Raw genomic sequence first — 12,094 nt, 5'->3', positions numbered from 1 at the left:
GCCGCCATCCAACTAGCCTATTGGTATTGCATGCGCGTAGCTTGGTGTAATTTTTGTATATGAAACTGTCTGATTTTGGCAGAGAAAATCTAGTCGGGGATGGTTTTTTTTGTATACTGACGAAGTTTAATCATTGTTAATAAAACCCCCTCTCATGGTTTAATGTTTTTTTTTAAACTAATGCTGAGATAAGTTCTTGCATTGAAACGTGTCTAATTCGCTTTCCACTTTATCACGCCCATCTCTAACAAATTAGAGCTAAGCCATTCCCGACGAATCACTTTTCGATGAACGAGAGTTTTTTGTTACATATTTAGCTTTTGCCTCCTCCAAGAGGTCCTCTTTATTTGTTTAAAAGGAGTGGAACAAAGTTGCTGACCTCTTTTGGGAAATAATGCATTAGACTAAACTATGATAGCCTAATCTTTTTGTGTGTGCCTGTATGTCTGTCTGTGTACCAGCGCGGGTGTGGGCGCTTGCGCATATAGTAGCAAACTCGTGATCTCTCTCTCTCCGGATATGGCTGACTGTTTTAGCCACTTCTGTCGCTTGGTAATTGTCATGTGCTTATAAATAAATATAGTCGTATTTTAGAGTTTGTCATTTGTACTTTTCCTGTTTGGTTACTTGGAATTTTATAAGAAGTTTGCTGGTCGAATAAATTGCATTTTTGGCTCTGTTGAAAGTGTATTGGGTCTGTACACTTGACGAACAAAAATTTCATCAGTATTTTACAATGTGGAGAAACCAATTTAGTACATCTTCTTTTATCAAGTCAAATAATAGAAGTGTTCGAAATTTAAATCTTGGTTTGTTTAAAGTCGATGCCTTCATAATTAAAAAAGTTGATAAATATAAGCAACAAAATTAATACTCAATTTTATACATTGGATTTTGTAATGGCTAAGTTTCCGTATCTCTTATGTTAAATCTATTGTTTTAGTTAGTGACCGCGTGATCCCGGATTATCGTGGATCGTCTGTTTCTTTACCCTTCTGACAATTACCCATCTGGTATTCTTGATCTTTGTGTTTACCTTTATATATATATATATATATATATATATATATATATATATATATATATATATATATATATATATATATATATATATATGTACACATATGCTTGTGTCTATATCCACATATACTGTACGGTATACATGAGCGCGCGTGTGTGTTTTGTGTATAGGTCATTTATATGTAAAGTATACAAAAGGTTACAAAAGCTTGTTTTTTTTCTCTCTCACGTAATTCTCACGTAAAGACGTCCGTGTTAAATTTGAAGCTGTGAAAAACACGGTAAGTATCCGTGCAGATCCAACGTTTACACTATCTAACAGTGACGGCATCGGTACCTGAACGGAACCTGACCATACTTACAAAATCTTGTCGCCGAGAAACCCCACCGGCATTTGAAGGTGACGGTCCGTGCTGGTGCGGTATAGTGTGAATGCTACAAAGTAAATCCCATTGAAGAATATCTTGCCGGTCCGCCACGGTACGGTTACGTGCAGGTGTGTTTATGTACAGTATGAATAGACCCTTAATGTGTTTGGTTTTCCCCCTAACTTTCGGTTTTCCTCGTAACTTTGGATTGCTTTATCCTGTTTCAATGATTTTTATAAGACGGGACAGTGCTGTAGCAAAAATTTGTAATATTTTTGCCCTTTTTTGATGTTCAGTTCTTATTTAGAAACGGTTCCTGTAGTGACGGTTAAGTGTATTATAATTGGTAAAAAGTAGTTCAGTAGCTGTTGTAATTGGTGAAATAAGTAGCTCATTTTATTAGCTTGTTTTTAAGAGGATTGTCGGTTGCAATAACGAATTCTCTTTCGTTAAAGGGTGAATAGAAACTCGATCATTGAGTTTTCTCCAGCGATTGGGCGTATCCTGTGTACATGTGTGATAAAACTAGCTGATTTCACCTCGCTCATCGTTGCGTTGGCGGGAAATCCACGATTTCAGATTCATGTGACGGGAAAACGTTATTAGGCGATTTTTTTTTATAGAATCTCTCTCTCTCTCTCTCTCTCTCTCTCTCTCTCTCTCTCTCTCTCTCTCTCTCTCTTTGATATTGCTTTTCGGCTGTATTAATTTTTTAGCAGTTTGAGGAAAGCTTGTGAATGGTGTCATCGTATAAGAATATTGAACTTCAAATTTCACGTGAATATCAGACAAGTGCAATTATTCAGTGAAACAATAGATCTAATATGATAGACCAGATTTTATTGCAGTAATTCAGTTCAATGTACTTGACCTAATTTTACTGAAATAATTCAGTAAAATATATTAGACCAAATTTTACTGCAATAATTCAGTAAAATATATTAGACCTAATTTTACTGCAATAATTCAGTAAAATACAGTAAACCTAATTTTACTTCAATAATTCGGTAAACTGTATTAGTCCCAAGTTAACTGCAATAATTCAGTAAAATATATTAGACCCAATTTTACTGCAGTAATTCAGTAAAATATAGACCTGATTTTATCGCAGTAATTCAGTAAAATATAGACCTAATTTTACTGCAATAATACAGTAAAGTACAGTAAACCTAATTTTACTGCGATAATTCAATAAAGTATATTAGACCCAATTTTACTGCAGTAATTCAGTAAAATATAATAGACCTAATTTTACTGCTATAATTCAGCAAAATATATTAGATCCAATTTTACTGCAGTAATTCAGTAAAATACATTAGACCCACTATAACTGCAATAATTCAGTACAATGTATTAGACCTAATTTTACGGCAGTAATCCAGTAAAATGTATTAGACCTAATATTACTGCAACAATTCAGTAAAATATAGTAGGGCTAATATTACTGCAATAATTCAGTAAAATATAATAGACCTAATGGAGTGTCATTTCTCCAGTAAGCAGGAGATTATCAGATATTTTCCTGTACTAATGTGCTTTTGTGTATTTTAACTGGTGTATATCTATGCAAGCGCTTTAGGCCATCGCAGACGCTGACGTCATCCTGAGGTGCCTTTCTTAGAATCAAGTCTAATCGTAGAAACAAAAGACGGCCGGCCTCTGATATATGTGGGATCTCCTTTCTTCTTGGAAGCACAGGCTGGTTCTGCCTTTTCCACCGTACGGCTTTCATTTATAGTGCCTTTACATTTGAAATTCAACTCCAGTATTGTTCTTATCACCGTGAATCTAATATTTTCTCGTCTATCTCGGTGAATCTAACCCTCTTTTTCTGATCACCGCTATGGCTTCCTGAGGTAAACTTTACCCGCCTACTTCTTCTTCCGTGTTGTCCTTTCTATGAGATACTGAGGAATGTTTGGCTTGAGAATCTCATCGGTGGACTTCCTGTTTATACCTTCCATCTTCTCTGCAGTCATTTCAGTTATTTTTACTTGACATTTTTATGCTTTTAGTTGTATAACAACTAAATCCATTGCCAGTTTGGTCGGTGTTCCTCAGGGTTGTGTTCTATCGGCCAGGTTTATTTTTTGATTTATGATAATTTTTACTTCCAGTTAAAAAAAAAAAAAATAAGAGAAACTTATAGTTCTTGGTTTCGAAATCAGTTTCCAGGTAGAGATAAGTTCAGCCTTAAGAAGTTGTAATAATACGATTGATTTAATATTGAATTATCTGGTGAATAATGTGATTTAATTGGTTACTTGAATGGGATGGACGCAAACATCCATAACTGATGGCTGTAATAAGTTCGGTTCTTGGCGTTCGGTCTAAGGTTGAGAGAGAGAGAGAGAGAGAGAGAGAGAGAGAGAGAGAGAGAGACGATATGCTGTGTTTGGTTTTTGTTTTATTTCCAAACTGGCTTACTTTAGATATATTTTGGACGAGATGCTTTAAGGTCAATTTAACATTTTTGCTATGGTTCTGGTTTTTGGTATTTAAACATCTAAGTTAAAATGTTACATATTATACCTGGCTTTAAGTCAGTTACGTAATTTTACAAAGTTTTCTTAAGATGGTCATGGAAGCAGCCTTTATGGGTGTGGATGTGTATGTTCCTCGCTTATTGTTGTATATATTATAAAATGTATGTGTAAATATTTATGTAAATATTTGTTTATGTATATAAAAATATGAAGATAAGGTATGTGCACAGTAGTTCTAACGTAATCTTTCATTTGATAAAAATCAAATCATAAGTTATTTATTTTGGGGGAAGTTTTGTACAGTAACGTCCCCAGGTGGGAATTGCTTAGATCCCTGTAACTGAATCCACCTGCATCCACCTGTAACAGGGTGGGCCAAGGTACCGATCTGTAAAGGAGGGTGTATCTCGTAGCCGTAATCTCGCTTGCTGTGTTAATATCACATCCTGTAGGTCATTAACCCAGCCTAATCATTTCCTCCAGAGCCTCAAAGGCGTCTTGTAGCCATGTTCCCTCCGAGTGACTCTAATTTCCTTTTATCTCTTTCAAGTGATATACTCTTAATGATACGCAGGAAGTGGTGTTGATTCAGGTAAGGCATCTGTCTTCTGTGTTCCCCTTCCTTTTTCTCTTGTTTTCCTCTCTTACCCACGCCGTTTCTTTTTGCAGGTTCTCAGAAAACTAACTAGAGATGAATTATTCGCCATGTTAGTTGTAAGTACTGGGCTAGGTGGCGGTTAGGCTCTTCTTCCTAGCTAGTTGCTACTGGTTGTCCTTTTTTTTTTTTTTTTTTTTTTTTGCTATGTAGCTGGGTAGTGGGAGATGGCGTTTTCGTTTGCTAGCACACTAAAATATGGAGTGGGTACCCGTAGATGTGGTCTAAATGACGGTAAGGGTTTTAATCTCACAGAACAGTCAGTAAACGGACGGGTACTTCAATACGACTGAGAATTTAGAAATGCCCATGCAGATGCAATAGCTGACCTTTTTGGAAACTTTTATTGAGCTATTTGAAGTGAAATCCGGAAAGCTCTCAAAAATTTTCAGCTACAGCTTTTCCTACTGATATTTTTTAAATAGATGCTGCACTTTCTTTTCAGCTGTAATACTTGATTTATTTAAAAGAATTTAATTTTCATTGATAGGTTCATGCCAAGACACCGATTTTCGATAAATGGTCATTTGCTTTCAATACTTTTTTTCAAAGTCCTGTTACACCAAATCTAAATTTTGGCACTCATCAGAGAGACCCTCATTTCTATGGTAATATTGTCAGGCGATCCTTGATTTTTTTTTTGTTTTGTTTACTTTTAATACATGTCATCCTGACCAAATCAAAATTGTATTAGTAGTTAATTCAACTGTATTAGTTTTTGGTCTAGTTCTATCATAGCGTCATTTTACCTTTGCTTTTGAATTTGTTTTATCAAATTATCTACGTTTAAACTTTATCGAAACTGTTGCTGATGTGGTCATTTGTATATAGCAACCGAATATTAAAACCTCTTTCAGTCCTTTTTTTTGTAATAACTGATGCCTTAATAGTCTCTGAGAACTATGCGTGTTTTTTTCACGAAAATAATTTGATTACACTTAAGTATTTTATTCACAACTGCGTTCTGAAAAAAAAACAGTTTCAAGGCCAAGAAAGTAGAAGTAATATAAGTAAAATATAGTTAGCCGTCATTGAATGATGGAGATATTTTTGTAACATAAAAAAATCTTTGAGTATTTTCTGACACATCTGACCCGTTATACGACTGGTTTGATGGATGACAAAACACTTCTTGATCACACAAATGGGCCACCTTAACGACATAAATAACAGATATTTTGCATGCTTTTAATCGCTAAAATAGCTTGGTAAAACTAGAATCAAGGACATATCTTAGATTTAAAACATTTTAATACGCTTCTTTACGGTAGGTAAAAAATGGTATCTGAGTCACTGGCAATATTTCCAAGGTTTTTATTCTTTTCACCGTTTTCCTGGGAACAATGCACAAGTTATTCTTTTGACATTTTTACTGGGTACAATGCACTAGAGTTTTCCTGATGCTGATTCTTTTCCACCTTCCTGGATTAGGGACTTATTTGCGCTTTGAAGTGAATGCTTTGTTGTGATTGTTTGTGTACTGGACCAGATATTCAAATCTGAACATAATTTTTTCAAATTTGATATAAAAGAAAATCTGTACATGTCACGCAAATGTGTTACCAACCATTTTACTTAGTGCAAACAGAGTAAATGTATTGTGTATCAGATGTTGTTCAAATGATCAGACCTTCGTGAACAGAATGAGGGATCTTACGTGGCAGGGTTGACGGCGCACCGAGATACGCTCTATATACGGCTCATACGCAGTGTGATTACTGCCGTCCTCTTGAGGGTGTGCCTAGTAATTTGTTATATTAAGTACAGGTTATTTGCATTTAATTTTTTTCTCTTTCGTGGCCTTATGCAACGCGTGTGTTGAGGAGTCTTCTTTTTGTATGCACTTGTTTGTTTTTCCTTATTACTGAGTGTGATGTGTTGGGTGTTTCCATTTAGTTTAGTTATGAATGTTTGAATGCTGGATTTCTTTACCTCATTTATTAAAACGCTGTTTATGTATGTATTTATTTATTTTATATTTATTCATTTATTTATTTATGTCTGTATTTTGTATGTATGTTTTGGGGTTTATAATTATTACTGCGTGTGATGTGTAAGTGTTTTCATGTACTTTAGTTATGAATGTTTGAATGTTGGATTTCTTTAAAACATCTATTGAAAACACGTTTGTTTATGTATTTATTTATTCACGTATTTATAATTTTTTTTATTTTTATTTGTGTATATTTATTGATTAGATTATTCATATAATAATTAATATAATGTTCTATTCATTTATTTGAGAAACCTGATGTATTGATTTTTCTCTCTCCTGAACAGAGCCAGGCTAAGTTCGACCTCACCAGAGCTCGAGAAAGCTGCGATTGGGTCGAAGGGGTTACCGGCTTGACTCTCGATTGGCCAACCTCCGACGGGCTGGTTGATCAGCTTGCCTTCGGTCACGCCCTCAAGGATGGGGTAGCCCTTTGCACGTGAGTATTCTTAGTCACAAGACCTTGGCCTTGGAGGGTTAGTGGAATATTTGGGGCACAGTGCTTTGTTTTCTGTATACCATTGTGTACTTGAGGAAACTGGCAGTGAAATTGGTATTATTGTTTTGTTTTCGTGGTCACAGTTTGACCCTTGACCTTGGAGGGTTAGTGGAATATTTCTTTAAGCCATTGTGTGACCTTTGCCCAGAAGATTTTATTTACTTTTTAGGCAACTATGTTAGTACAATTATTATTATTATTATTATTATTATTATTATTATTATTATTATTATTAGTAGTAGTAGTAGTAGTAGTAGTATCACGGAAGTTGTTGCTGTTCTTGGTCAAATGACATGCTCCGAGAAGAGGAGGACTAAAAATAGAGAATATTGATTACCTAATGCGTACAAGACCAGCATTCTCAACAAATTTAAGTATGATGGAAACGGCAGAAGCGTATGAAAGACAGTGCCCTAGAATTGTTGCTTTCAGAGCACTTGCTTTATTCAAGAGCTCAGAGATTTTCTTGTTTGAAGAGAACGCAACTGTTACCAAGACCGTGAGGTAATGGAGGACGGCAATGATAGGTTAAGTTAGGAATAGCTTTTTAATTGTCCATGTCTCGCAAAAGTTGAAAATGGAAAATCTGGATCCACAGTCTGATCATATGTCTCGATATTGAATTGGCTGTTCCTTGGTTCACATAGGCCTAACCCCCCCCCCCCCCCAACAATACCCCATCCCTCCCTTCCCAAGACATCATTTAGAACTTGTTAATCTTTTTAGTTTTCTGAAAAGAAAACTATTGTGCCGGCTTCGTCTGTCTGTCCGCACTTTTTTCTGTCCGTCCTCAGATCTTAAAAACTACTGAGGCTAGAGGGCTGCAAATTAGTATGTTGATCATCCACCCTCCAATCATCAAACATACCAAATTGCAGCCCTCTAACCTTAGTAGTTAGAATTTTATTTAAGGTTAAAGTTAGCCATAATCGTGCTTCTGGCAACGACATAGGATAGGCCACCACCAGCCCCGTGGTTAAGGTTTCATGGGCCGCGGCTCATACAGCATTATACCGAGACCACCGAAAGATAGATCTGTTTTCGGTGGCCTTGGTTATACGATGTACAGAAAACTCGATTGCGCCGAAGAAAATTCGGCTAATTTTTTTTTTTTTTTTTTTTTTTTTTTTTTGTGACCGAACAAACATAGAGGCAGGATTGCTTTCATAACGTCCATCCAACTTCCTAACGGAGGTAACGTGAACTCCAAGCGATATTTTTGCGACCTATTCTATAACTAAAGACTTTTGTGGACAACAAAACAAATTGGTGTTTTGCATAGAGCATAAGAAAGATACTGATTCAAGTATCACCCGGATGTAAATCATGACCTTAAAATGTGCTATAAATTATAGAAGAACTTTTGAATTTGTTAAGATGTTAATATTTCGTGTAGGCATGGCATTGGAATTTTGATATGGTTTGAAATATTGTAAATAATGTTTTCAGTTACTGGGTGATCCCCGTAGGGCGGTAGTACAGTCAGTGCACCTCACACGGTGCACTGTAGGCATTACTTAAGGTTCTCTGCAGCGTCCCTTCGGCCCCTAGCTGCAACCCCTTTCATTCCTTTTACTTTACCTCCATTCATATTCTCTTTCTTATATGTTACTTGCCACCCTTTCCTGACTGCGAGGTTTTCCTCCTATCACACCTTTTAAGCCTTTTTATTCTCAATTTCCCTTTCAGCGCTGAATGACCTCGCAGGTCCCAGCTCTCGGCCATTGGCCGAAATCTCATATTCCATTCCCAATACAGGATGATGTGTTTTAATCGTAAATCACCAGGTATCAGTAAAGAACAGTGCTGCTTTGTTCCTCAGTAAAGCATGGCGTCATGTTTTAGTGTTAGATGCACGGCGGCCGTGATCTCTGCTTGCGTTGCCTTCCATATTATTATGGCTGAGTGTAGTCATTCTTCGGCTTTTTGCTTATGCATGCTGTTTACCCACGTTACCGCAACTCATTATTCTCTCTCTCTCTCTCTCTCTCTCTCTCTCTCTCTCTCTCTCTCTAAAACACAGTCCTCTTTTCTTGGTTCCTTGCGTTCTTAGGTCGAAAAAATGAGCCTTTAGAACAATAGATAGATTGTAGATTTATAGATTTTAGGCATACATGCCATGCACTGGGGCAGCTAAGACCGTTCAGCGCTGAAACGGAAATTGACAGTGAAAAAGTTTGAAAGGTGTAACAGGAGGAAAATCTCGCAGTTGCACTATGAATCAATTGTTAGGAGAGTGTGGACAGTAAGATGGAAGGAAGAGAATATGAACGGAGGTGCAGTAAAAGGAATGAAAGCAGTTACAGCTAGTGGCCGAAGGGACACTGCAAAGAACCTTAAGTAATGCCTACATTGCATCGCATGAGGTGCACTGACGGCGCTACCACCCTACGGGGGAACAATAGATACAGTGGCAGTTTGGTGCTTTGAGAGGAAAAACGAACAATAAAATAGACAAACAGACAGACTGGAAGTTATAGTCTTGGTTATTATTGTTGCTGTGTTGTTAGATTAGATCTGGCCTTGTGCCAACGGGTTTTTTTTTTCTTAATTTTTTCTTCCTCCCGATGCGCGTTTCGCCGGAGGCGTTTATTTGAGCAACATCTTGAGGTGTTTCGCTCGTTGCCGTTCTCAGCGAATTTCGTTTTCTTTAGTCTGGTCGTTATGGTGGAAAGAGTTCAAAGGGGTTAATCATTTTATAGTTAAGCTTTTATTAAATTTAATATAATTTTTTAAGTAATTATAAATCAAAAAGATGTGTTTAGGTGCTTTCCATGATCCGAACATGTCTAAACGAACGCACTTTCCAGAAAGAAGAAATAATGTTCAAGTGAGTGAGGAACTCTCGAGAATAGGGATCAAGGATGTTTTTTTCGCCAATTCTTTTCCTTCAGGTTTTGGGGGAAGGGTGGGGATATGAGAGAGAGAGAGAGAGAGAGAGAGAGAGAGAGAGAGAGAGAGAGAGAGAGAGAGGGAGAGAGAGGAAAGACGTGGTTTAAGGATGACTCACCTAACTCACGCCGTCATTGGCAGGTGAAGAAGGGGTTACTGGTTGGCGGTAATTGCAGGTGAATGGGTCTAGACTAAGGTAGACTCAGGTTTGCCATATTCTAAAGTTAATGTAAGGGAGCCATTTATATATATGGTCATTTTTGATGGCTTCATGGCTTTCGTCTTTATTTACCATTTGCTTTTCTTCTTATATACTACACCGTAGTAATTGTTACTTTGGTACAGACCTCCCGTAGACCTATTCGTAACTGACGACTGAGTTTAGTCATTTATCTTGCCAGTATAATAGTTGGTGCTTTAGCCTGACCATTATTATTATTATTATTATTATTATTATTATTATTATTATTATTATTATTATTATTATTATTATTATTATTAAACCTATTTATATGGAACAATCCCACAGGGGCCGGTGACTTGAAATTCAAGCTTCCAAAGAATACGTTGTTCATTTGAAGGATGTAACAGAAGGTAATAGAAAATGCAGAGAGAAGATATCAGTTATTAGAAAAGAAAAAGTAAATTAATAAAGAAATAGATAAAAATGTATCTAGTACAAAAGGAATAAAATTGTTATGGTTTTTGTGCAACGTCAAAATGTATAAAGCCAACAGTCTTGACTTTCCAAGACGAGAATATCGGGTTGGAGGCGTAAGAATGAAAGTTGTCTTCATCTTCACCAGAATTCGCCTGCAAGCAGTTTCAGGGACGCTGTGGCAAATACCAGACCCTCCCCACCCCACCTCTCTCTCTCTCTCTCTCTCTCTCTCTCTCTCTCTCTTCGATGTATTTGCGGCTAATTTCCAGTACCGGTTTTGTTTCTCTCGGGGTCCTTCGTGCCTTTAGTTGTTCTTACTCGTAGCGTTGTTTTACTGCACTTATTTGTCTGTTTCTCTTTTACACAGAATCACTTTTCTATTAGTGATCAGGCACCTTAATTGAAAGAAAATAGATTGATGAACATAAGAATCGGCACAAAACTTAAATAATTTCTTTGGTATAGTCACATAGAGTCAACTACGCTTTCTTGTAATACCAGAAAAGACTATTATAAACTATTTACTTCCTTCAATTGTCTGGTTCTCTTTGATACGGAATCATTTTCCTATTAGTTAAGGATCACTTTCCTAAACGGAATATAAACAGATTGCTGGACATGAGCCTCGGCACAAGATTTAAATAATTTCTCATGTGTTTCACATTTACGCAACCTTTCAATGCGGGGAAAGATTTTTGTTAACTATTGTAGGGACTTCCTCTAAGTTCCTGAATATCCTACAAAATTTAACATTATCCGTGGCCAAATTAACATCGGCTATTTTCAGTTAACAATACCATTGGAAAGGGTCTCATGTGAAATTGCTAGCTGTGATTGACAAGCTGCCCTTGCAAAATAGTGGTTATTTTCCTTTTTTTTTTTTTTAAATGCGTGTTTGTTTGTGAGTGTGTTTGTGTGTGTGTACAGTGCACAAACAGCGACTCATATGGACCAGGAAAGGTTTAGTTGTTTATTGGGGACATTTTTTGTATGAAAGCTCTTATTAGTGTGTGAATGGATATAATGACAGCCTTCGACATATCAGGGTTGACGTTTACTCAGATTATGCAATTTCATGAGTCGCGCAGTTTGATCGTAACTGCATACAGTACCAGGTACATTCAGCATTTGAGAGTGGTCAGTGGTCAGCCAAACATGTAGTGATCAAACTTAGTTTTGCTAGCTATTCTCTCTCTCTCTCTCTCTCTCTCTCTCTCTCTCTCTCTCTCTCTCTCTCTCTCTCTCTCTCTCTCTCTCATATGTATATAATATATTATATATATATATATATATATATATATATATATATATATATATATGTTTGCATTATATATATAAAAATATATAAATAAATATATATTATATATATATAAATATATATTGATACACATGATGTGTGTTATGCATATAGAAATGAACTAAGTCTTATGTGTGTGCGTATTTTGTTCACTTACATAATTTGTATTTACTTATAAGCTGTCAATAGTAATGGTCTTGCATTCCACACATTTCTGTGACAA

At 36.3% G+C, this 12,094-nt stretch overlaps 1 protein-coding gene across 6 annotated transcripts in view; it reads left to right on the top strand.

Annotated features, from left to right (window-relative positions):
* LOC136835706 (myophilin-like) overlaps positions 1–12,094 on the top strand; it is a 130,274-nt gene that overhangs the window by 39,071 nt on the left and 79,109 nt on the right. For 3 of the 6 annotated variants that reach the window (XM_067099588.1, XM_067099565.1, XM_067099579.1), the window contains exons 2-3: positions 4,544–4,588; positions 6,810–6,961. In XM_067099588.1, the coding sequence (XP_066955689.1) occupies positions 4,544–4,588; positions 6,810–6,961 (197 nt within the window). The remainder of the gene's footprint in view (positions 1–4,543; positions 4,589–6,809; positions 6,962–12,094) is intronic. The other 3 variants (XM_067099582.1, XM_067099594.1, XM_067099572.1) reach the window with 1 other exon arrangement.

Source organism: Macrobrachium rosenbergii, chromosome 4 (assembly GCF_040412425.1).
Source record: "Macrobrachium rosenbergii isolate ZJJX-2024 chromosome 4, ASM4041242v1, whole genome shotgun sequence".
Taxonomy (NCBI): Eukaryota; Metazoa; Arthropoda; class Malacostraca; order Decapoda; family Palaemonidae; genus Macrobrachium; species Macrobrachium rosenbergii.
The sequence above is the reverse complement of the archived record's forward strand: the minus strand, read 5'-3'. Positions and strand labels throughout refer to the sequence as shown.